This window comes from Drosophila nasuta, chromosome 2L (assembly GCF_023558535.2).
Source record: "Drosophila nasuta strain 15112-1781.00 chromosome 2L, ASM2355853v1, whole genome shotgun sequence".
Classification (NCBI taxonomy): Eukaryota; Metazoa; Arthropoda; class Insecta; order Diptera; family Drosophilidae; genus Drosophila; species Drosophila nasuta.
In genome coordinates this window covers 11,146,280-11,173,606 of record NC_083455.1, presented here as the reverse complement: position 1 = coordinate 11,173,606, position 27,327 = coordinate 11,146,280, and the positions used below count along the sequence as shown (strand labels likewise).

The 27,327-nt window shown below is 35.2% G+C and overlaps 3 protein-coding genes across 4 annotated transcripts; 2 read left to right on the top strand and 1 right to left on the bottom strand.

Annotated features, from left to right (window-relative positions):
• The first annotated feature begins 2,335 nt into the window (after positions 1 to 2,335).
• On the top strand, positions 2,336 to 3,610 carry LOC132795147 (uncharacterized). Its single transcript, XM_060805663.1, has 3 exons — positions 2,336 to 2,754; positions 2,823 to 2,897; positions 2,954 to 3,610. The coding sequence occupies exons 1-3, from the start codon at positions 2,417 to 2,419 to the stop codon at positions 3,507 to 3,509; spliced, it is 969 nt and encodes a 322-aa protein (XP_060661646.1). The 5' UTR covers positions 2,336 to 2,416; the 3' UTR covers positions 3,510 to 3,610.
• Positions 3,611 to 5,996: 2,386 nt separating this feature from the next.
• On the top strand, positions 5,997 to 8,447 carry LOC132795139 (uncharacterized). 2 transcript variants are annotated; one of them, XM_060805639.1, is made up of 3 exons: positions 5,997 to 6,427; positions 6,496 to 6,570; positions 6,627 to 8,447. In XM_060805639.1, the coding sequence occupies exons 1-3, from the start codon at positions 6,093 to 6,095 to the stop codon at positions 7,264 to 7,266; spliced, it is 1,050 nt and encodes a 349-aa protein (XP_060661622.1). In that variant the 5' UTR covers positions 5,997 to 6,092; the 3' UTR covers positions 7,267 to 8,447. The 2 variants fall into 2 exon arrangements, with proteins under 2 accessions (XP_060661622.1, XP_060661630.1); XM_060805647.1 differs by having other exon boundaries at positions 6,232 to 6,431.
• Positions 8,448 to 18,094: 9,647 nt separating this feature from the next.
• On the bottom strand, positions 18,095 to 20,494 carry LOC132789211 (phenoloxidase-activating factor 2-like). The gene is made up of 3 exons (XM_060797072.1): positions 20,326 to 20,494; positions 19,391 to 19,548; positions 18,095 to 19,331 (listed from the first exon to the last, which is right to left on the bottom strand). The coding sequence occupies exons 1-3, from the start codon at positions 20,417 to 20,419 to the stop codon at positions 18,411 to 18,413; spliced, it is 1,173 nt and encodes a 390-aa protein (XP_060653055.1). The 5' UTR covers positions 20,420 to 20,494; the 3' UTR covers positions 18,095 to 18,410.
• Positions 20,495 to 27,327: the final 6,833 nt, after the last annotated feature.

The window sequence follows — 27,327 nt, the reverse complement described above, 5'->3', positions numbered from 1 at the left end:
AAGTGTACTCCATATAAATGACAGAAAAAATCACGTTTTACAATTACACAAAAGAGAATCACAGCACTGGAGCAAAAGTGAAAGAGAAAAAGAGAGAGAACGCATGGAGGGAAACAAGAGCGAAATAGCTGCTAGTCAAATGAGTTTTAAGGCTGTGCAACTGAAACAGCGAAAAGAACAACAAACAAACATAACACTTAATGTGTAGAATTTTAGCAAAAGTGTGGGAGACTTTCAAGGAAGGAGAGCGTGAAGTTTATTTAGGCAAAGGTCAGTTAATGCAACTGTGAAACTTAAAGATTTTATTTCATAAGAAACTGTGAAAACGGGCAAAGTCAAAGTTTTTGGGGAAGCAACTTCGTTTGTCGCTTGCATAATTTTCGCATGAATTGCGCAGGCAAACAATGCCACCCAATAGCGAAGTGGGGCGTGGCAGCGAAAGGGGAGCATATTATGCATGAAACGTGTGAATCATTGCATACTTTCGGGCGCGTGCTAGAAATGTATGCCAGCAAACGCAATAAGAAACAGAAGCAGTCTCTATTTGGGACAGTAAAATGTGTTTGCTGTGTACTCAAATAATATTCAGCTTTAAGCCTGAAGTAGATCTCCCCAAATTTGAAGCCTAAGCTGCATTGCCACAGCCGCAAAGCAAAGCAAAGTTTTGCAGCAAAACTATGGAAATCCTTGTAGTCTACAAAATGCCAGCTAAGTCGCAGAAAACAAGTCACGTTTTTAACCACTCGAACAAACAAAACAAACAACACTGGCACTAACTCTGTCTCTCTCTCTCTTGCTGCTTGTTGGGCCTTTTCCATAATTGTATTGCATAATTTTAGCACGCTCCGATGTAAAGTGCATGCCATAAATACGCCTGGAAATATGCAGCAATATATTTGCAGGCCCCCTCTTTACTTGTCCCTCTTGCTGTACACTGTGTCGCACACACTACTTTTCTCATTACAAATTGGATTTCGTAGTCACATTTCGCTTATTGCGTTAAAAATCTATGTAAATTTCTTTATATGCCCATGGGAATAGCTGCAGTCTGTTTCCCTCTCTTCCCTTTCTCTCCCTAACCGCATTCACACTATCTGCTCTATTTTTATTATAGCATACTTTTGTGCGCCTTCGTGTTGCAGCTGCACGTAGCACAGCAGCAGCATTTTGTTTGCATCTTATTATTATTATTATTGCCACACAGAGCTACACTCACACATTGACAATAAAACTCACACACACACACACACACATACACACAAAGCGGCGTCTGCCAACTTATTGCGAAAATATAATTCAGTGTAGTTTCCTTTCACTCTTTACCTCTCTCTTCTTTAGTCGCTTCTTTTACTATGTCTGGCTGTTGCAAATTAGCTGTGTGGCATTGTGATAATATAATTCTTCTTTTTCCTTTATTTGTGAAATTCTTGCGCAAAATAAGTTTATTGTCTGCAATTGCGCAGATTATATAATCGTAGTTGATAAAAGGTGGAGAGAGATGCTGGCCGAGAAGAGCGTGCTGCAGCAAACTCCTGTACTCTCGGCTGGGTTATCGCCAGTGAATTTATTATTGCGTTTTCATTATATTTATTTTAGTCTGCAGCAACCGGTATTGTCGCAATTGTTGAGTTATTGTGCCGCTTTTTTAAAGTGTCCCTTAAATCTACGAGAATTTAATGAATGAATTAAGTTTTCCCACGATTTTCTTATTTTGGGATTCATGTTTGTCACGTAAAAATTATGAATTAATTGTTGGTCTGTGAGATATGCACCTGAGAATTCTGTCAATAAGCTGCCAATTAAAGTGAGTCTTATCTTAGGTGCAACTACTTTGTATAATTTGTGTTACATCATCAATATTCTGAATTAAATAAATTACTCAATGTTCTAAATAATAATTTATCACTTACCGTAAGCAAAACTTGATCATCATGTAATAAAAATATGAATACCTTTAGTATAATTTTAAGAACATAAATTAAAAAGGTTTGTACTTGAATTTGCTTTTCAAGAACATAAAATTTAAAATCAAATTGTACAAATTAGTAATAGAAACCATTAAATACTTATAATACATTAAGACATAATAAGTATTTATTTATTTATTTTTGTACTTTAATAAATTTATAGAAATAGTGTAAAATTAGCCTTTATATATATAACCAGTTTATTTTTCACATGATGTGTATGATAATGGAAAAGTGTGTATTTTTTTTAAAGATAATTATGAAGTATCACCTACAACTATATGTCAGATTTGACATTTAGAAAGCTGTGACGCAAAATTCCGATAGAAAGAACTGCTAAACTAGTTCATTGATTAGACATTTCTACTTGTCTGACAGGCAAACAAGCAACACATCAATTAAATCGAAAAGCAAAAAACGGAGCATTAAATTTTAAAAATTTGTGAAAAATGGAAAATAATAATGCAAATTTAAATCCAGATAATTCAACAACGGAGAACCAGTCGAGTCCTGTTGGGCAAACCGATGAGACTGCGGAGACTTCGTTGACTTTGCGACGCAGTCCACGGGTCAAGCGACCCAGGATACCCTGTGACTGTTGCACAACGGGTATGCATGTGCGTACCTTCACCAACATTATGGGACGTCGGCCGCTACACACGCCAAGAGCAACTGCAGCTCAACGTTCGGTGAAGCGCAAACGAGTGTCACAGATTAATCCAACAACTCCAGCTGAAACTGGAGCTGTTGAGCGTCCTTCGACTCGGACTCCACGTGACCGCAACAAGTGAGTAAAACGAGGCATTCAAATTTTCAAATTAATCAATTGAAACAAACTTTTCATATGCTGCACAGTGTTGGCGTCCCAAAAAGATTGCGCAGTATTAGACGCCGTCGTCCGATCTTCACAGCAGCAACTGGGAGAAGAGTGTAAGTAGAGCGGCAAGTAAACCTGTGAAGCCTTCTAAATTTCTCTCCTACTACAGCGAGGAATGCGGCGAGATCTCTTTTGAGGCAACCCCAACACAAACGAGTGGCAACAGCAATAATAACGGCGAGTTAGCCTCGGTGCAAGTTTTGCCACCAAAGCGTCCGTGCTTGCCCCCAATTCCAACAGTTGTCGCCGCAGATGTCGACGTTGCCACGACTGCACTTGGTCCACAATCTGCTCAAGGCGTATCCCTTAACATGAATTTCACAGTAAACATTTTTTCTGCATTTAGAAATGCAGCAACACAAACTGACGCCTTGGACTTGCAGGAAAATGCAGACACTCAAGCCACTGCAAATACTTCAGCTGTGGAAGACAAGAAAAAGATTCTTATACCTTTTGAAGAAATCAAATCGGAATCTGCATCGCAAGCACCTTCCGTATTCGGTGATAAAGAGAGCAATACAATTGTCAATTCGACACTACTATCCACATGTAAAGAGGAATCTTTTACGCTTCCTCGACCCAAGGAATATTATCGACAGAATCCGCCATCACTTGAGCAATCCAGTTCGGACGAAGAGGATGAAGAGGACGAAGAGGAATACTGATAATACTGTCAATAAGTTGCCAATTGAAGTGAGTCTTATCTTAGGTGCAACTACTTTGTATAATTTGTGTTACATCAACAATACTCTGAATTAAATAAATTACTTAACGTTTTAAATAATAATTTATTACTTACCATAAGCAAAACTTGATCATCATGTAATAAAAATATAAATACCTTTAGTAAATTTTAAGAACATAATTTAAATAGGTTTGTACTTGAATTTGCTTTTCACGAACTTAAAATTTAAAATCAAATTGTACAAATTAGTCATAGAAACCATTAAATACTTATAATACATTAAGACAAGCATAATAAATATCTAAACATTTTGGTATATTGGTTGCATACACTTTCTTTATTGCTGTCACTCACTGTCAAATCCCAACACTAACTTATTTTAGAGGAAACTGTGGAACCGACTCTCTCGATATCTTTAATCGGTATTTATGTATCGAATATATAACTTTGTGACTTTTGCTGTGCAATTTCCAAGACTTAATGCATACTGCCCTTTCCAACAGAAACAAAATTAGATTTTCAATGATGCACAGAAAAAAAATGAATTAAGAAAAAAAAAACTAATAATGAAATTGGCAATTTATAGTTTTGTGTTCGTGTTTACTTAAAAAAAAAAACTCTAATGAAGTCTTATTCAAGTAATTTAATAGTATTTTTTTATTTTTAAGAATTAAGCAAAACTTTCATAAGCAAAGTTTGATTTGTAGAGATTTAATTGGCTTGAGTTGAGGAGTAGAAGCGAAGCAAACATAAAATCATAAAAGTGGAACTTAATTGTTAGTTGAAATGCCCTTACTTAGAGATAACACACATAAATATAATAACTAATTTGTCGGCTTGGACACTAAAGCAACTGGCAGAAGTATCTATCTCATGGCAGCTACAACATAAAAATTAATTACCCCAAGCAGCAGAAGCAGCGGCAGATACAGTTCGTATAATTTGAAGCTGAGTCTGAAGATGAAGCTGATGCTGATGCTCTGATGCTCTGTTGCTGATGCTCAAGTCTGGCTGCCAGCTAATTGTAGACTTGTGCGAGTCGTTTCATTGATTTATGGCTGCTAATTTCTACGCACGACGTTAAAAGTATTAAATAATAAACTCTTAACGCGACGTCCTGCCACCGAAAAAGCATCCTGATCCCAGTCCAACCTTCTCTTCCTCTTTGCTTGGCATCCCGCTAAGTTGCAATGGCGTCAACGAAGGCGCCATGGAATATGAGCTTGCTCTCTCTCTCTCTCTCTCTCTTTTTCTCTCTCTTTTTCTATCTCTCTCGCTCTCACTCTTTCGGTGACTTTACAAGTGTTTTGTTCTATTTTATGGGCTACTGACGCTGCGTGTGGCCCTCGCTCAACCCGTCCACTTCCACCCCCACCTTCGCCCTTCTCAGTTGCCGCCCAGCTCGTTGGCATGTAATGAAATTAAAGGCGTAATGTAATACAGCTGGCAAAGTTTTCGCAGCGGTTATTTCCATGGCTGGTAACTGGTAGCTGGTAGCTCGCCTGGTAATACTTCTCCGCCCCGCCTCTCTTTCATTCCACCCGTCCAGCGCATTTCTTAAGGGTCTTCGCTGGCTCGCCTCTAGACAGGCATTAAATTTAATTAATACAAGTATGTATAAATATATTATTTTTGCCTGGTTTTCCTTTCAGAGGCTGCTGGGCAAACCGCTTGCTTGTAAGCCTGTTATTGCAATTCAATTATACCCTTTAAATTTAAAGTATTTGCTCGCAAATTGTATAATTATCTCTGCTTAAATCAATCCATAAGTAGATCCCTTGACTGTTAGCCTATATTGACAATTGTGTCAATAAAATTTGACCAATAATGAAGGAAAGTAATTGAAACTGATGTAATAGGCTATTGATAAATTTATATAGTAATCAAAATACTTTGAGTCACAAGTAAAGAAGACAATACAATTTGTATAATTAGAAGATATGACAAATACACTTTAAAAAGACCATGTCTTTATTAAAATAATAATAATTGTATAATAGACACAAGTTCAAATGAGAAAGGAAGAAAAGTAAATAAAATTGACAAAGATATTTTCGGAATTAATAGGAAACTAAAACTTTTTATAATAATTCATAATTGCATCAATAATATTTCTTTATTAGAGACACAAGATATATTTGAAGAAAACAATTGTAATTTCACTCTTTATCTACCTTTTTATTTTACTATATTTGCTTTACTATTATTGTAATTTCAGAATGGAAAATTGTTACATTTTAAATTTTTGTACTTTGATAAATTTATAGAAATGGTGTAAAATTAGCCTTTAGGTATATATATAAGCAGTTTATTTTTAACATGATGTGTATGATAATGGAAAAGTGTGTGTGTTTTTTTTTAAGATTATTATGTCAGATTTGACATTTAGAAAGCTAGTTGTGACGCAAAATTCAGATAGAAAAAACTGCTAAACTAGTTCATTGAGTCGACATTTCGACTTGCTGTAAAAATTTCAGTCATAAACTGCCAGACAGGCAAACAAGCAACACAACAATTAAATCGAAAAGCAAAAAACGGATCTTTTTTTTTTTATTTGTAAAAAATGGAAAATAATAATGCAAATTTAAATCCAGATAATTCAACGGAGAACCAGTCGAGTCCTGTTGGGCAAACCGATGAGACTGCGGAGACTTCGTTGACTTTGCGACGCAGTCCACGGGTCAAGCGACCCAGGATACCCTGTGACTGTTGCACAACGGGTATGCATGTGCGTACCTTCACCAACATTATGGGACGTCGGCCGCTACACACGCCAAGAGCAACTGCAGCTCAACGTTCGGTGAAGCGCAAACGAGTATCACGGATAAATCCAACAACTCTAGATGAAGCTGAAGCTGATGAGCGTCCTTCGACTCAGGTTCCACGTGACCGCAACAAGTGAGTAAGTCGAGGGATTGAAATTTGCAAATTAAACAATTAAAACAAACTTTTCATATGCTGCACAGTGTTGGCGTCCCAAAAAGATTGCGCAGTATTAGGCGCCGTCGTCCGATCTTCACAGCAGCAACTGGGAGAAGAGTGTAAGTAGAACAGCAAGTAAACCTGTGAAGCCTTCTAAATTTCTCTCGCACTATAGCGAGGAATGCGGCGAGATCTCTTTTGAGGCAACCCCAACACAAACGAGTGGCAACAGCAATAATAACGGCGAGTTAGCCTCGGTGCAAGTTTTGCCACCAAAGCGTCCGTGTTTGCCCCCAATTCCAACAGTTGTCGCCGCAGATGTCGACGTTGCCACGACTGCACTTGGCCCACAATCTGCTCAAGGCGTATCCCTTAACATGAATTTCACAGTAAACCTTTTTTCTGCATTTGGAAATGCAGCAACAAAAACTGAATTCGATAACAATCAATCAACACCAATTGATGCCAGGAACTTGCAGGAAAATGCAGACACTCAAGCCACTGCAAATACTTCAGCTGTGGAAGACAAGAAAAAGATTCTTATACCTTTTGAAGAAATCAAATCGGAACCTGCATCGCAGGCACCTTCCGTATTCGGTGATGAAGAGAGCAATACAATTGTCAATTCGACACTACTATCTACATGTAAAGAGGAATCTTTTACGCTTCCTCGACCCAAGGAATATTATCGACAGAATCCGCCATCACTTGAGCAATCCAGTTCGGACGAAGAGAATGAAGAGGACGAAGAGGATGAAGAGGACGAAGGTTCAGAAGAGAGTCCCGAATCAACGCGTGGTTGCGTCATAATATAAACTAAAATATAATATTCTTATTATTATATGTTCTATTTTAAAAGAAATTGCAAAATGTCATCGAGTTGGATTTGAAAAAAGCAAGCATAAATTAAGCATTCGCACGTTTTGCATTTAAAATTGAAGTAAAAGTATTTTGTGGAATTTATATACAACTAATTCCCAGAGAAACAAAAACAACAAAATGCCTGCAAGTTTTCATGCACACAGCCGGGCGTGGCGGAACACAAACAGCAAAACCAACTAAGAACAACAACAAATGGCAGAAAACTTCAGCTGACAAGACAACAAGGGCAACAGGAGGCTAACAGCAACAACACAACAACAACCACAACAACAGCGGACAAACAGACGGAGAGAGCTAAAAAGGATGCCACCAAAGGAAGCAAACGTTGCGTTGGCTGCTGATGGACAAGACGAACAGCAGCAATCGCAAGGGCAACTGCTGCTGCCATGTTAGAGGCACGCAGCGAGACGGTTACAGCATGGCAAACATGGATGAGAACGACTTGCAACGCTATGAGACAGAGAGAGAGAGAGAGGGAGATACAAGAGCTGGGGATGGTCCCAAGGAATACGACGGGAAAGTAGGTCTGGTAAAGTTCTACAACTAATCCTGACTGATGTTGCGACAATATATAGAAAAGCACAACATATGCTACAGCCGTTTCGCAGCTACGCTTTGCTGCTTCCTGGCATGATATTCTCTCCTCTTCAATCCCTCTTCACTCTACTCTTTTGGCTGTTGTTTGCCATTTGTGCCAAAGATTTATGCGTTGGCGCAAAACTTGCATTTCAAATGCAATTCAACTAACGAAAAAAAAACAAAACTATGAGACGACGACGAATGCACAACTGCAGCAAAGGTCAGAAAACTATAGCGAGGACATTTTGTAGCAGCTAATTGAAATAATGAAATAGCACTTAAAACTAAACCCTCGAGGAAACTTCAAAAGTTGTTTCAAGTTTGAGAAACAAATAGAGCAAATAATAATAGAATATATGATGGAAATTCCACATTGAGAAATAATGTAAGACTTGAAATTTATATCCATTAATTTTACGTTATTTATTATTATTTATTTACGTTATTTTTACGTTATTTATTATTATTTATTTTACGTTATTACCTTTGAAAATAATCCACAGTTGAATAAAATTTTTGTAAATTAATGTTTAAATATATGAACTCTATTAACCATCAATAGAATTCTTAACAACTCTAATCATAATTTAATCTAATTTTAGAAAATAACCCGCAATTATATAAAAATATTATAAATTAAATTGAAAATATAAAATCTCTATTAACTATTCACAAATTTAATCAGCTACATTAATTATAAAGTGAATTCTGTTCTCATTAAATAAATTGAATTCAATTGCGCTGAAAGTAAGATCTGCTTAAGAGTGGCGCGCGTATAACAAAATGCTTAACTCAGCAAGTGACAGACATGCCCATTTGGCATTTTATGCGGTCCACGGGGGCGTATACGCAATGTGTGTGCAAGCACTTGTGTTGGTTGCCAAAGGCAACGGCACCGCAAAATTCAATCAATATAATTGCAACACTTTAGTTAAGAACTTTTGCCAAGGTAGGCACGCAACCAGACAGAGAGAGAGAGAGAGAGAGAGAGAGAGAGTTAGCGAGTGAGAGAGAGAGAGCGCAACAACTATGACAAAGTACGTAAACAAAGTAAAGCGTTTCAAATTTATACGTGAACCTCAAAAAAGTTGCCCCATGGGGAACCAACGCCTGGCGTCAACTGATGACGAGCACATAAAGCAAAAAGAGAAAGGCATAGAGAGAAAGAGAGAGCAAAAGAGAGAGAGAGAGAGAGGAGAGAGAGAGAGATGGCAACTGTATTTATGCTTAGAAGTTTATGCACTTAATTAAGCCTCTAAAAACTTACGTGCGTGTGAGCTCTCTCCTCCACTCGAATGTGGCTGCCACAAGCGAACCCATAACAACAACATCGTCAACAACAACAACAATGTTGTATACCATTAGGGTCGCCTTGAGGTGCACAGCACATAGTTTGTCATTTTGCCTTTGAGTGGGGCGTCGCCTATTCAGGACTTTCAGTTTTCTGTTTTCAGTTTTCGCTGCCTCACTGAAAATGTTCCCAAAACTCGCAGCTCGCAACCGAAAACTTTGTGATGGCAACATTTTTAGACCTACTTACAACATACATACATATGTAGTATATAGTATGTGGTAAGTTTGATGTATGTTGAATGCAGCTGCGACTTTGAAATACATTCAATCATTTTCAAAAATATTTATGTGCAAACTTTAGGTTGAGCTTGAAAGTCGAGTAAGAGAAACAAGCTCTAAATATAGTTACGGCTAAATTTGTAATTGGACCTTCTAAAACCATATTTGTTTATATTTACAACTATATCACATTTTATCATTTTGCTAACAATTTAATTAGTGATTCAGCTTAGTCATCAATTGCTTCTCTTTGAGCTTAATGAGTTTTAAATATGTTGCTTTTATTGCTGTACACAATTAAATGCAAAATATATTTTCATTTCGATTGTCTCAATTAATTCTGACCCTTGTTAAGAGAAACATGATGGATTTTAGCATAAATATAACTAATTTGTTAAATGAACGAAATCACGATTTACGCCTAATTAAAAAAACGTAATTAGGCGAACGTTTGTGGCTGTCAGCATTTAATAAATAAACAACAACAAAAACTGTTGCATATTCAAAACATTATGCTGATTTCATTGCAAATTGAGAGTAGAAAAAAATCTACAGCATTTTTAAACAAGTAAGAAAACTTCAGTTGAATATGCACGACTGTAAGATACCCGCTATACATTTTCATTTAACCATATTCCAAAATTATACCTAATTAATATAACGCAAAAATTCTACAATATTTCGAAAAATTCCTCCTTCTGCGTGTAACTCACCCTGCTACACTATGTGTAGTGGGTATACAAATTATAAATTAGCTATATTATGCAAAGAAATTAATGTTGGAGTTATTTTAAAAGCTGAATCAAATCGAGAATCAAAGCAATTGATATAAATCAACAATAAGTACAGATAAATGTAACTCACAAAAAAAAAACATTTATAATATAAAGAAAAGCAGAAGTCAGCTAAATATTCTTTCTTCATTTAATAAAATAAATATAAAACCTTGTTATCTAATATTAAATGCACATTTTTTTTATTATAAGAAAATTTATAAAATAACTCCTTTTTATGTTTTAATAATTTTTAATATTATTACTAAAATAACAGTCAGTTTCTTTCCTTTCTACATTATTTAACACATTTCCAAGATTTTAGATTCAATATTTTCATTTGTAGTTGCTGCAAATGGAGTGACAAGTTTAATTAAATGTAATTCAATAGTTGGCAATCATTGTCAAACTCGATGACATTTATGTCTTGAAATGCTTGTTAACCTCTTCCATATACTTTTAGGATTAGGATTAGGTTAAGATCTACCTCTTCTTGCGCGTTGTGTTGTTATTTTACAGCATGATTATGAAACATAATCAAAATGTAATATTATTGTACAAATTGTTCGTTTATTTAATTTAAAAATTGTTTTATATTCTCATTGTTGTTGTGCCGTCATCTCGCTTGTTGCAAACTGTGAATTGTGGACACCTGAACGAGGCGGTATTTTGATTATGCGTCATAGAAGAGAATTGTTTTGTTTGGGGGGCTGCTGACATGAAGTGACATTTGGCCAAAAATCAACAAACAATTTTATAATTTTGCCAACAGCTGAACAGTTGAACAGTTGAAAAGCTGTATAACAACAAGAGTTCGTCGTCGTTGTCGACGTTTCTCTTCTTCATGTTTTTGCGATTTTCTAATTAAAATTTTTGGCAATAAATTTTGTCATGTGGCTGACAGTTTTCAGCTGCTCTGGACTGAATAAATAACACCAAATAACGCGAACAACAATTGAAGGGAGAAACACAAAAAACCAGAATACGAAAAATAGAAATAATAACAATATTTACAGCACGGTTGAAAGGCGGCAACATAAATTGCATATTTTCATTTTCAGTTTTCAGGTGTGCACACGGAACCCAATAGAGTTCAACAATATGCCCACCGTCCATTTACCTGCCCTCCCATTCTATTGTTGTTTCGAAGTCCTCGGTTCGCATTTTGTAAATGCGTTAAACAAATAAATTAACTGCATTTCGCTGCAAATCTGCAACATATTTGGTTAATTTCCAAACTGGACTTTTTGCCCAGTCATTGACAATATGCAAATTGTCCGTAATAAGCGCCCGGAAAGACTGCAACGATTTTGTTTAATAAACTGCTCAAATATTTACACAAACAACAATTTGTAATTGGGGCGGAGATATAAATCAAAACAAGTTTGTAATACACTCTTAAACAGAGAATGCATCTAATTATATGGCATTTCCAAATTGAGATTTTATTTGGATAGTTAGTGAAATGTTTGTTGCATATCTACTGAATAGTATTTTGAGCTGCAGTAAGAATTCAGCTCGTTTTGATTTTGTATTAATGATAACATATGTATATGTTATATATAAGAAAGCCACAGTCGAGTTTTTTCGTTACTATTTTGAGAGATACTCGCTACCCATTTTAAATACGAAGAAAACAGTTCGGTATTATTCTTAAAATATACCAAATTAATATACTGCAAAAATACTAAAATGTATCTTAAGAATAATACCCACCTAGAGTACAACATTTTACATATAAAAGTGTTTCTTAAATATTTTCTACCCTTCTACCTTATGGTTAGCGGGAAATAAAATATTAAGCTTGCCTTGATCTCATATTAATTAAGTTAAATTTTAAAATTTAGGCACAATAAATTTTTTTGAAGTTGTTAAAATTCATTCAGTATCGGTATAAGGTAGATTATTAAACTAGCAAACCGGTAAAGAAGAAAATCTTAGTAATTCATAAACTTTTTTTAAAGTAAATTATATGCGAGTTATGCTTGGACATGTTATCAAAACTAGGAAAAATAGAATTCTACTTTTAAATGTAAACTTAAACTGAATTTTGGAATGATTTACTAGATGAATTAATAACAAAGAGATTGTAGAAAGAAACGAAAATACAGTAAGGAAATATTCGTAGACAATAGAAATCCAAAAACTGTAATTTACTTACGTATGTTTTTAAAAAGTTTGACCTATAATTTGTACGAATTTAGTAATTAATAAATATTTGGTAAAGTAAGGGAAATGCATTCCATATGAGGTGTTAATTTTCAAAGTCTTTAGACAACTAACATATGCAATAAACGTGAATGTAACACAAAATATTTTAATGAATAGCTGTCAGAATCAGATAGTATTACTTCGATGTCGGCAAAAAATATAATAACCCATAGCTGCAATTTACTTTGTAAAGCAAACCATCAAATCTATAATTAATAGAAGTGAAGTAAATGAATTGTATTTAATGTTGAGAGTGGTTAGTAGTAAACAGAACACTCTAATTATTGTTAGGTAATACGAATATATCCAACTCTGCTCTATAGTTAATGTAACCAATTTGGATTTGTGTGCTTTGATAGTTAAAGCTCGCAGCGTTTGATATTTGCATTTAGCTCGCGCATTTTGTGATTCACGGCATAGCAAATAGATTTTCCACACATAGAGACATTGTGATAGACAGGGAGAGAATCAGAGGAAGAGGGAAAGAGCGGGAGAGAGAGTTAGAGCGGAGTTCATTGTATACCTCAATAATTACATTGTATTTATATGTGCTGTTTTCGATAGTTGCAGTTGAATGTTTGTGCTGCGGGGCATCGTCCAAAGTTCTCAATTCAACCGTTTGCAGCATAATTATTGCAATTTATTTTGTTGCCAAAATCTGTGCAAACTATTTACACACACTTGTGCATAATATGCAAACATAGTATCTGTGTGTCAATGTGCCATGTGTGTGTGTGTATGAGTATTTGATTTGCTGCAATTTGTAACGAGAGTTTGCTTATTGGTCGCACTTCATTATATAGTCGTATAACCATTTGATATACTCATATATTCCCCCACTCCATTTCCCTCCTCTCCGTGCAGCCAATCAATCAAAATGCGAATGCAAAATTCATGAAATGCGTTTGTTGAGTTAACAGTTTGATTAGGTCACATTCAATGCGCTGCACCTTTCCCCTCGGGCACATTTCGCATATTAAACAATTCACTTTATGGATAATAGTTGTTGATCAACTCTATTTTAACAACGCTGACGACTTAGTTTACTCAACATTCTTGCGGGTCGAGCGACAACACGATAACTGCTGTTCAAATATGTCTTACAAATTATACACAACAATTTGTTTATGTTTTAGTTTAAATAGAAGAACTAATATGACTTCCCTTTATGATGTATTAATTGCTTGAACAATTCTTAATTTTTAAGCTGCGAATTATTCAAAGACTTGTAGCTATATATGTATATTGTGTTTAAAAAGCAAATCAAATTATTTTCACTGGAAAAATGCTACAAATAATATATGAAACAGAGGTATAGCTACCATGCTACCCATTATAATAAAAGCAAAACAGGGCAGTATAATTCTTTAAATATACCGAATTAATATACATATTTGGTATATACATATGTAGATATTCTATTACATTCAAAATCAATGAGATAATAATACCAAAAAATGGGACATTATTCTTAAAATATACAAATTTTCTTAAATATAACAAAAGTTATACTTTGTATTTAGATATACTTTTACATTTAAAATATGTGCGATAACCGCTACCCAAGGGCAAAAAAAATGATCCAAAATAACAGCAACAATTTTTTGCGATCGCTTTCAAATTTTCAGAAGTAATAAATAATGTACATAAGTACTATTATTTCGACCAACAACTCTAGTTATTTTATTTCTAATAATTGATAAGTCTAAATTAAATTAATCAAACAATTATTCAATAAACACATTTAAAAGGATTTCTGATCTTTATCAAATATTCTTCTTTTTTTTAAAGAGTGTCTTCTGTCTGCCGTATATGAATTAATTAAGAAAGAAAAGAAAAAGACTATTCGTGTTAAGTTGGTCAATATTTATGCCCATTTCTTAGATATTTAATTAAAATTCACAGCAAATCCTTTAAATGGCCTAAAACACAGCAGCCGAGAGCAAAGAGCAGCTAACTTTCCGATTGCCAACCACTGTTTAGTTGTGAAAAAAAGGGACCGTGTTCGAAATTTATGCGCCTTAACTTTGCACGCGAAAGTTTTTAGGCTCAAGGTAAGCCAAAAACTTGGAATTACATACACACCAACTTATACACACACCTACAAACTCGAACCTTTAAAGTTTCAGTTTTTGGGGGCCAGATAAAACTGCGAGAAAGTTTTGCATTCATTTCGAAATTAATTAAATGTTTGTCGTATCTGAGAAATGCTGTCTCAACTTTAAGTTTCGAACAGGTCGCAAAAGTTGCCTGGGCCAATTCGATTGGCCCGCAAAGCTCAACAGCGAAAAACGATGGCAAAAACAAGTAAGCCAACTATTTAATTGCGAATCCAATAATAATTGGCCAAAGCGGCTTTTGTCTGTGCAACAAAACATAAAACCCTCGTCCCAAGGTTCAGACATTTCTCAGGTACATCATCATCATCAACATCGTCATTGATCTTAAGCCTTGCCTGTCCAATCGTATGTTCAAAATTAATTGCTTACTAAATAAAAAACAAAATAAACAAAAGGCAACCAATTTGCAACACACAGACATTATGATATTCTTTTAAAAGTGACATAAATATTAAAATGAATTAATTCTTTATAAATAATATAATGTGGAAGATTAATTTATTTAATAAAAATGGTTTAAGCAATTTTAAAGAAATTAAATATAAAGAAATTAATAATAAGATTTACTCTCTATTTAATAAAAATGTTTTAAGCATTATTAAAGAAAGGAAATATAATAATTACATATTATGGCTTCAAAATAAATATTCTCTAAAGGAACATAAATCAAATAAGAGAAAATATATTTCTCAGATTCCTGCTTTTCAGTGTGTACAACGACTTTCCACAATTTAACGTGAGCCACTGTAAGTTTAGTCAGTCTAAGTACATCCAATAGTCTAACAGTCGCTAATACCAGTTAGTTGCCAACTTGCGTCTGCGACTTGCGGCAGTTCGCTTCCTTCCCACTGTCCGCTTCGATATCCTTTTGTGGCTCTATTACATTAAGCGGCTTAAGTTGTTCTGCGAATGTGTGTGTGTGTGTGTTATTATGGCTGCCTGTCTGCGTTTCACGGTTAACTGTATTGTGGCCAGTCGAGACATTGATACAACATAATCAAAACTCAACTTGGCTTATAAACAACAACTTGAAGCTCATCAACTGCCACAAAGCCGCCTTTAAACTTTCTGCCAACGCAGCCAACCTTCAAAGAGCTTAAACTCAGTTTCGTTTTCACGATTTAATAATAAGTATTATAATATATGATACATGGGATTATTAAATTCTTTAAAGCTTACATATCAACTTGCTGTATTTATACGGATTTAACTCTATTTTTGATTTTCTGAACTTTATTATTTACAAAATATTTAAAACATACTTACTTTTTTATATAATTTGTTGAAGTCTGATATCGATTATCGAGTTTTGTATTAATTTTGACAAATTTGCTGAAAATTAGATACTGTAATTTAATTTCATTACTTTGAAGTATTCGCCACAATCATAAAACATATTGTGTTTCACAGCCTATCTTAATACTACAACTTCAAAGTTATCATATTTTTAGTTTATATTCGACTATGTGCTAAACGAGTATCGTTTGTCTAAAATTTTGATTATTTTGTCACATTCTTAGCGGAGTTTAAAGCTCTCACAATATAAATGGTTCCATTTTTATTAAGAGACATGAAAAAATATGCAGAAAAAATATATATTTATTACAACAATTGCGTTGTGTGAAGCACTTTCGATAAGGATCGGGGCAAAACTGTGGAGAAACAAAAACAAATTGCCTACAAATTTTTGACAGGCAATTTGCCTAGACATTCACCACCTACTACATTGCCCCATGCCACATGTCGTATGCCCCATGCTTCGTATCCCTTGCCCCACTTGAGCGTGTCGCTCTGGCAACATTTCAAATGAGCAATTTTCACATATTTAGATGGCAACATTCGCAGCAAATTCACAGACACAGGCACAGGCACAGACACGAGGCAAGTGGCACAAGAGGCGAGTCACAACTGTAGCTACATTATGTCATAAAAATAAATAGTTGGACACACACATGAAGACCGAGCGAACTGACTGTAAATGGGCACAGGCAGTTATAGTCGAGACTGCGGAACGTAGTCATGGCAACGCCCCTCAACTTCACGCTTCTCGGAAGGCCACTTTGCGACACAAAACGGAAATGAAATGAATGCGCACGTATGTATTTCCTTTCACCAAACACTAGAGCGGCGACATAGCCCGCAACTTGATACCCAAAATCATAATGATGATGATGACGGGAATATGCCACTGATTCTCTCGCTCTCCTTCCCTTCACTCTTTGTTCAGCGTTTTCCTGTGCAGTGTTAAGCATATGCAAAACACAAGGCGTATACTCAATATTATGAGAGCTGTAGCGAATTTCTATATTTTTCGTGTAAACTCATAGCTTTATGTCTAACTTAATTCCGAGAACTAATTAGAAAAACATGGCACAAATATATGGCAATATATATATATATAAATAACAAATTAATCGTAATAATAACCAAATGTTTTAAGCTAACTCAAGCATTTCTTATTTGTGTGTAACTTTCAGTGGCAGTGTATTCACTTAATGCAATTTTTGCGAATTTTATGCAAAGTTTCTGCACTTCATCAATTCGCAACGACTAAATCTGAAAATAAATAAAATCATAAAACAAACTTCAGATATTTTTCAGACCAATTAAAAGTGCAACAAAGTTAGCAGCACAGCATAAAAAACGAAAAAGAAAAGAAACAAACAAAATAATATAAAATAAAAAGCTGGAAGCTAGAATTAAAAGCGAGAGAGTTGCAAGTTCTTGCGAGAAACGCGGAAAAAACAACAGCAAAAAATGTGGCAACAAGTTTATGTAAGTTTTGAAATAATCCCGTTAGCTGGAACATTAAGCGCCAGCTTGCTGCAATGGCAACGGCGAAGCGAGGCGACTAAGAAGACAATTAATAATGGTCAAAATGAAAATGGTCAACAAAAATGTTTACCCCTGCGCATCTGAAATATAAATGGACAGGCCATGTCAAAGCTGCCAGAGAAGCAGAAGCTGAAGCTAAAGCTGAAGCTGCTCTCAACCAACGGGCAACGAGCAACGAGCATCGAGCATCGACGTCGCCCGCATCCTGTGTGCATCAATTTTTGTAATCCCTGGTAAACAATGCAACTGCTGGCAGAGGAGCTTAGATGCTTCGTCCAGGACAAGCAATGTCAGCAGCATAACTGGATAACTGTCGAATGAATTGATATTGTTTACTTTTAATTAAAAACAATTTGCTTCGCTGGCTTTCTTGCCAGTGAGCATCGACAACTCGACGACGTCGTCGGCAACTGTCCATTGCCTGATGATGGCTCACGTTACTTAATGATGATGATGACGACGACTACGACTACGACTCCAATGCAGCTGACACTGCTGCATTCCCACAACGACAGCAACGACAGCAAAAAGAAAACAATCTACTTTGGATCATCGATGTTCACATGTCGCTTTGGTAATGAAAATCAAACGCTTCATAAAGTTCGGCCAGCCTAAACATTATTACAATCAATTTCCATCATCCAAAAAGTATTTTACATGAGTTTATTTTATAATCAAGTAAACTTGTTAACGTTTGAAAAGTGTATTAAAAAGATAAGGGATAAAAGTCTTAATAAAGGTGTGAGTAAGTCAAAATAACAGCCAGTATATACACATATATTAAATTTAATATTAATTATATATATGTTCTCAATAGCCTATGCAACCCTAAACTCATCCTTTCAAATAATCTATAAAATTGTGATACAATATTAATGGAAAGAAAGAAAGATTAAATTTCAAAAACATATTTTAGCAAGTTTTTCGCCTCGAGAGAAGTAATCATTTCCAGTTTTGGTCTGACCATGAGTTCTTGTCTTCTAAGCATCAATCACTTTTATTGTCCATGCGGAATGCAATGATTGAATTTGAAGCTCTCTCATGATACTCACGTTTATAGGATGGCATATAGTAGTTCACATTTTGTTCAAGTCCTCTAAGCACACCAAGAATCCAGTCAAGCTGATGCGGTATATTTGCATAAACCGCAGGCACATTCGCGTAGTTACAAGACAGCCCCCAGGAGACAATGCCAATTTGATAATATTGACCGGGATGATCGTAAAGGGGGCAAAAGAGAGGCGATCCGCCATCGCCAGTGCAAGAATCCAGATCTTTCTCGCCGCCGGCACACAAAAAGGATTCATTCAAGCAGAAGTTACGACCTAAGCGAGTGCGTCTGAATTTCCGTTGACACAGCGGATTATCTAGAATCGGAAGATCAACTTTGCGGAGAATATTGCGAGTTGCATCGGACGTAAACTCCTCCCGGCCCCAGCCAGCCACCAAGCAGCGTTCGGTGTTGGGAAACTCGAATTGTCGGGGCAAACAAATGGGCATTATGTGTTTGGCGAATTCGAGTGGAGTTCTCAAGTTCAACACCGCAATATCGTAGAACATTGTTCTATTATCATACTTCTCATGACAGATCTTAACGAGCACATCTCTCTCCTGGTGCTCCAAGGGTTCCAACACCGACCGCGTGTCCCATTCTCCAGCTCGGATGCGAAGATCTTCTGTGGCGTGGCCGCAGACAATGTGAGCAGCAGTTAAGACCACATTTGGCGATAGGATTGAGCCGCCTCCAATAAAGTTTAGATTTGTCTCCCCGCTAAGAAAGATGGCCACAACCCAGGGGAATTCAGAAAAATCGGCCAACTTTGAGGTACTCTGACTTTCAATATGCTTAGATTCCACATTTCGACGACCGCAAGCAAAATCATGCGGTGGCGACTTTGGTAGCTCTCTCTATAAAGGAATTCTAGGGTTATACTTAATAATATTTGAATAATCTGCACAGCACTCACAATAAACTCCTCTCTACAACACGATTGATGACTTTCACACGGATTTGTGACTTTTGCACGAAAAAGTGGATTTATCTTCCCAAATATAATTGTTGAGTTATTGCTGCACTGCCAGAGCGGAGCACAACGACTTCCGGGGGCACAAAGCGATGAAATTCCTGGAAATACACAATACGATTTTTTATAGGTTTAAGTGACTGATAAAAAATAGCAATATTAATGAGTTTAATCTGAGAACATTCTTGGTAAATATTCCATTTTAAGAAAGCAAAACTGATAAACACACAGCATGGGAATTAAAGAATTTCAAAACTGTCTCCACGAAATGTATGTGACAGGCCGACCCCATAAAGTATATATATTCCTAATCAGCTTTAACAGAGACGATATAGGCACGTCCGAGTGTCCGTCTGTCTGTCTGTTCGTATGTACACCTAGATCTCAGGGACTATAAGAGATAGATATAACTTATTATGTTTGAATGCTGATCAAGTTTCTTTAAACATTTTTCCGCGCCCACTTCCGCCTCTGCAAATCGATATAAACCGAATAACAACCGTAATTTTAAAGCTATAGTGGTTATTTTTGGTAAAAACCATAATTACTATAGGTTTTATGAAAATTTGGTTACAATCAGATAAAAGTTGTTAAACTTAACAAATTTTTTTCTATGGCAACAAATGACTTTTTACTACGGGTGTTGCTTTGGTTATCAATGTATTTGTATTTTCCCCAAAGATGGAATTTTTAATTTTTTTCGTATTTTTGTGGTCTATTTGTTTGGTATATTTTAAAATTATTATCCCATTGTTTTGCTTTTATTCACAATGGGTAGATGGAATATCACAGTCGAGCTCATGTTTATATTCGAAACTCCCAAAGCATATGTTCTTTGGTTTTGCTTCTTATAATTTTTTTCTGCATATATATTTTACCTGTTCCGTTTTTTTGAGAGCTGGTAAAATTTGCCAGCAAACACAAGCAAAGTATTGTCAAAAATGCGTTGATTATTTTGTTGGGAATTTGCATTATAAACTTATATTTTTTAATTATTTGCGATAAGAAAGCGTAGCAAGACCGATCGCTACAGCAGCCAAATTTAGACTAATTCCAGCGCAGCGAAGAATTAAAACGCCACAATGGTATTCATAGAATATTGTACGATAAGAAAGCTGCGTGGACTACGGGTCAGAGAATAATGACAGCTTTAACAAGTAAGAAAGCTACAGACTAGTGTGCCCGACTGTGAGATACCCGCTACCCATTTTGAATAAAAGCAAAATACTACAAACTAAAAATACAAATTTTCAGATATAATAAATACTATTGTTTTTATTATATACACCAATACAGCTCTAGCTTTAAAATTACGTTTGTTATTCGATTTTATTGATTTGCTTGGGCGAAAGTCGGCGTGGCAAAAATAGGGTCGGAGATTCCTCCTTTTACCTGTTACTTACATTTCCTGGCGGCACAAAGTTATAATACCCTTCTACCCTATGGGTAGCGGGTATGACAACAGGCTCAATCTATGAAAGGTGACACGAACAATTAACAGAAATGCAAAGCTTGAAGTAGAAGTGAGAGTAAAGGCAGAGAGAAAGCAAGAGAGAGAAAGAGAGAGAAAGAGAGAGAGAGATGCCAAATGTAGATCTTGAATGAGATAATCAATTGTAGAAATACGTCTAGCAATAACAACTATGCACAAGTTGAGAATGTTCATTCGTTAAAAAAAAAGTAAAACAAAAGAAGCGCGCATTGAAAGGAGAGTGAACAAAAGAGCTTTAATGGGAAGAGAACAGCCGAATATAGATTTTAAATATGATAGGCAATCAATTGCTTAGTCTACAACAACGAGAAGAAAAATCAATGGTTTGCGGGAGACATCAATTAGCAAACGGAAAAGCACTGAAATAAATTGTAATCTAATGCAAGCAGAGCTAAGTCGTTACACTGCAGTGTAACAGTGCACTGTGCACTGCTTCACACACTGCTTGCATGCAGTGCGAAAGTTTCAATTAGAATAAGCAACTTTTGCTTTTAACTATTTATCCCAACACGAACACACACAAATTTATATTATTTATATATGTTTATATATACTCATATGGGTTTATGAAGAGTTTTGCAACTTTTCATGGCCACAAAACTTTTGTGTCTATTCAAAGCAATATTAGAAAATAAATAATGCGGAAAATATGTGCAAAATGTTGTGTACATTTATCAGGGGAAAACTAACTAATGAGGCAACTGGTTCAGGGGGCAAACAGAAAATATCAATTTCATTGGCCAAATGATGATAAATGCAACTTTAAAGTGCTTTAAAGAGTTGGAGACACCATCAGCAAGGAAACTCCCACAGGACAAAATTTCCTTTTCTATGCCGCCCTACAAACTGCTGAACTTATACAAGTAGCTCACACTTACTCGGGGATTATTAACAATGTCAAAGTGCTGAATATTATTCAAATTAAAATATTATTGCTTAAATGAAAACGTTGCTTAAGTAATTTTCAGTACTCCAAATATCAGTACTAGCTTTTTCAAGTCAGTATTGCAGTTTATTTCAAAGTTAATAAAATAAAAAAGGGAACATCTTTAAATTATTGAATTAGTGATGGTATTAACAAATATTAAAAAGTATATATATTATTCTAATGCTAAAACTGTTCAGTATTATAAAAGCCTAAAGCTAAAAGAACCGAACAGTTAAATTTAAAACTGATTCCCTACAAAATTGATTCAATAAGTACCTTAATTGTTTTTTTATTATTCAAATGATATCAGAGTTAAGAGAAAAGTTGTTGTAAGTATTAGGTGAAAATTATATGCAAAATAGTTTCAAGAGTAAATAAAATAAAAATTTGTAGAGTATACAGATATCGAATTGTAGCAGTTTTTGTTGTTGACAGTGTTACAGTCATTTGCCTGCTTTGTATGCAGCGTGTGCTACTATCAGTTGTTGGATTTCAATAGGCGACTGCACTTTTGTGCCTCAACAATCTCAAAAAGCAAAAAAAAGTGAAAAAGTCGAAGCAACAATCGAGAAACTGCTGCCATTATGCAAGTCAAGTAGAGAGAAAGGTTGTTTAAAAAGTGAATATATTCAAATGGGGATGGCACTTAATGCAACAATTGTGGTGCTTTAAGAGCCACGTTGGTCTTGCCCTGTTGAGCAACTTGTCGCTGCCTGACATTATGACAGGACACAGGACATGGGACAGAACACTACCCGCTCTGCTCTCTTCTCTCCTTCCCTCTTTTGTGGGTCGTCAGACCCGCCTAACTAACTTCCTGAACATGCCTGATGACTTGTATGTGCTACACAGCCTGCCTGCTGCAGCAGCCTTTGCTCTCTTCAATCTTTTGTCTTTCAGCCCGTACATGTTGTCATTGGCATACTACTTGCAGTGCTCTACTCTACTCTCTACTCTTTACTCTCTCCGCCAAAATGGCAACATCAATGTACCAACTTGGAGTCAAGTCAGCTAACTATAGATGCAGATGCCGACGGGTAAGGGTTAGGGATAGAGACAGATCGAGGGGAACAGATATACATAGATATATCTCGTGGCCTCTTGTTTTTGTCGGCCTATGCTTCAATCCGGTAACGTGCCACTTGTTAACGCACAATGGAGGTCTCTTGCACAAGACTGATTGATGCGCCCCTAAGGGCTGATGCAATGTTCGAAGTTTCCTTTGCATCGAGGCTCACACCAGAGCTTATAGTTCATTCTATTTTAGATACAAACTGTGCCTTAAATTGTTGCACTTTATATGTACTTTTTACGCCGAGCTACGAATGAAACGTTTGACCAATTCAACTATTAAATTTCAATTTAATTGCCTTGTTCTAAAACGTTTATCCAAACGTAAACTACGATATGGTAAATACGTCATTATGATATGAGTTTAAGGTTGGAGGAGTTTTTCCTAGAATGACTTTATAATCTAAATTACTTAAAATCTAAAAACAAAATATAGGCTAAAGCACTATTATAACTTAATTTATTTGCACTACAATATTAGTATTCAACAGACGACTATTTCATGAATGCTTTGCAGATTTTCCTTTTTTTCAATAAATAAAGGTATTAATTGGTATATAATAAGCAAGCAAACCCCAACACAAATGTAAAGACTTTTAAAATAAATAAGCTGTGATTTTAATTAAATATTCTTTTTGCATATTTCTTAGATTTTATTAATTGACGAACTGTTTCAAACATACTTTATTGACATAACAATATAACTGACATATTTTATGACTAAGCGAACTTCAAAGCTACTTACAAGGATATTGAAATAAATGAACTATGATTATCATCCTTGTAACATTTTGCTTTAAGAAGCGTATGTTTAATGCTGCACTTTAAAAATGTATTACGTACTTAAACTTACAAAGTTAACAATTTGTTTTTAAGATGCACAATTAATAATCAACCAATGTTTTAACGAACTATTCCCCCTTAACATTCCAGTCCCTCTTTCGAGGCAAGCTCAAGCTTGGCGTCAGTTTACAACACTTTTGGGTCGCACTTTTTGGGAAATTGTTGATAAAATATTGACAGAGCTATTATGCAGCGTGTACAAATTAATAGCAATGGCTAGGTAAACACTCGTACACTCGAAGCGAACGTGAATACACTCACACACTTATACACCAACATTCACACATTGAGAATGAAATGCCATTCAGTGTGCGGTGTGCGCTCTAGCAAAATCTCTTGAATGCTGTTTACATGTTTGTACGTGTCTTTGTTGGCAAATTAACGCACACACACACAAACACACATGTAGACTCACACTCACATTCACCCGCTCGCACACTCATGAATCCTACACAAACATATACATAGGCTGAGCAAACAAAAAGCGTTGCCTACCTTTGCGGGCGGCGTATTTATTTACGCCTTTGAGTGTTGCACGCCACACAGTCTCAGCATCGCTGCGCCCCGTCCCGCCACGCCCAGCCAATATTGAGCTTCTGCTGCTGCCAGAGATTTAACTATGCTTCTAGACCGTTTTCTATGCTTGCGACTTTTGTAAGGTCGCTTTTTGATGCAAGACTAAATTGCACACATATTATTGCAAGGTTTTAAAAAAAATTTGTTTTTAGTTTTAATACTTTGAAGTAACTTATTGTGAGTATGTGGTATTTATCAATAAAGTTATATTTTAAATTTCATAACTTACTCTTATTTAGTAAAAAGGTTGCTTTTGTATTATTATCTCAGTATTAATGCCTTTTGACAGCTTCGCAACTTATAAATATTATTTCACATTGATTTCGAATTTGTAAAATTCTTTTATATCAATTCATTTGTAGCTATAATGTGTGTAAAGTTTGAAGTTTACGAATTCCTTGCATACTTAAAATACTTTAATATGGAAGCCAAGGTTTCATTGGGATTTAAAGTAAAGTTATCGAAACACATTCTATCTGGATTAATTAATTCAACATTGAACTGAATTTTAGATCTACATATGCTACATATGCTATTAATCTAATGTTTGTAGTTCAATGCAGCATGCCTGACCTTTGACTTTGCTTTGCTCTCATTTCTCTACAAGAATTCCTTTTGATAACGATATGAACGTCATGTGGTTCGTATTATCTGAATTACCCGCTAATTAGCAAACATTTTAAAGGAAGCTTTAAACTTTGTTGCATCCTCTTTACTTGTGTGTGTGTGTTTGCAGCAAGTTTGTGCAGTATTTTTCTGCATTTCTTTTTGCAGTTTTGCAGTCGCGAGTTTTTGTATTTTGCTTTGCTGCTTATGCTTTGGCCCGGATAACATAACCTTAAATATAATCCGCCACCTGCCAGGCGTCAGGCTAATTAAGCGCGTTGAAAAGAAGCCAAGTTAATGGAAAAAAAGGGGGTCAGCTGCTAAGGGGCTGAGTTGACTTCGTTTCAACTTCGCGCTGCGCTCGCCTGTTGGCGTAATGAAGTTACCACAAAGTGAAAGCCGTCCAGACAACGTTCGCCATCTCTAATTAATTACAGCATTATTTTTCTACTTTTAATTTGGATTTTTTATTCGCTGTTGGAATTCTAGTGCGAGTTTAGTTAATGCTGGTCACCGGCTAATGAGCCAAAAGCAATGGAAACTGGGTCACTTCAATAAATGAAATACCTTTAAAGCGAAAGGGTAGCACCAAAGATAACAAACAAAAAAGGAAAACTTAAACTTATCTAACAAATATTTTAATTAATTTGTAAAAATATATTTGTTTGCGACAGCTTTCGAAATCAATAATGAATTGATGTATTCAAATTCGAAAATATTATGCGAAATAATTGTAAAATACAATAACAAAAATACCACCATGAGCAGCAGCTAAACAATAAACTTTTCGCAGCGACTGTGCTTGTTTTTTGGCTTAAGCGTGGAGCACCTGTTATAGCAACAACAACAATAACAACAACAGGAACTATGGCCATATAGAACAACACCTTGCCAAAAGTTTCTATATTTTTTCTGCTGCTGCTGCTGCAGTTGTTGTTTTGAGTTTTGTTTGCTTGTCAATGCACAACAACAATGAAAACAACAACAACTACAGCGAATAACAACTAATATCAAAAGAAGTCTGACAACGAGTTGCCCAAAATGGAAATGGAAATTGAAATGAAAGTTGAGTATCTGATAATACAAGCACCACTCTGCCTGCCACATTGCATAATGAAATCAAATTGTAAAACAATTTGCATTTTATAAAATAAACTTTCTGTTTTCCTAGCTCTTATTGCTATTGCTGTTGAATCAGTCAAAATAACTCGCAAAACTCGTTGTTTCTCTCTAGAAATAGCGATGGAAACAGCAGCAGCAACAACAGAAGTAAATGCAGCTGCTTCACAAAACTCGAAAAAGTTGCGCAAGTGGAAGCCAAACATGTGCCACGAATAAATCAGAAAATTGCTTCATTCGTTACGTCAGAAAATACAAAAGTATCTGAACATCATATAAATTAACTTCAAGTAAAATTCGCATTTGGAAGAGCAATAATTAACGAAGACTTAAAAATGGTTACAAATTAAGAAAACATATAATTTATGTATATTTTGTGAACTGAAATATTATCCATTTCAATCTAAATTAATTTTAAAGTAATATAATCATAATCTTATGTAATGGCATAGAGTAGCAAACTGCTGGCTAAATTAAATGAGTTAAAAATCTCATTGCAGCTAATTTTCATCATGGTAAACTATTTATTTCCATTAACAAATTTCTGTATTAATAAATTATAATAGTGAGGTAATTCATAGATGAATTGATTTAATACTTATTATTATATTATATATTATATATAATTTGAATAATATACAGATTTACATCATTAATATATAGAATCTTTGTTCTCGTTCTCGATAATTATGAAAATAATGAATTAAGCCATCTTAAAGTAATTAATTTATAGAATACATCAACCCTTTTATGCCCGACTAAAATTTCAATGCGACAATTAATTAAACTAAAGAATATGGGAAAAATAAAAAAAATATGAAACAATAAATTGCGACTCGTTTTTTTTTTTTTAATATAACATTAATGTTGCCTTTAGGAAATAGTGAACATAAAGGGGATAATTTTAATATACTAATATTATTTTTAGTTGTTTAAATCTTGGTAATTTTTCTGCCTAGGCAAAGCTGCTAGCCAAGCTGCTCAGTAGAATATAAACGTAACAGAGATGAAGGCTAGTCAAGACAACCTATCGGTATCGGTAAGCAAGTCGATAGGATCTAATCTATCGGTATCATCAGACGTCAGAAGTAGATAGTAAGAAGTGGAACATCAGTCGTGAAAGTAGATCGGTATCAGCAACAGCGGTAGTAATGAAGTCAGTCGTCAGTAAGCAGTAATATTTAAGTTAAATCAAAACATATTATAAAATATCCCACATACTAAATAATTAAAGGTTATATAAAT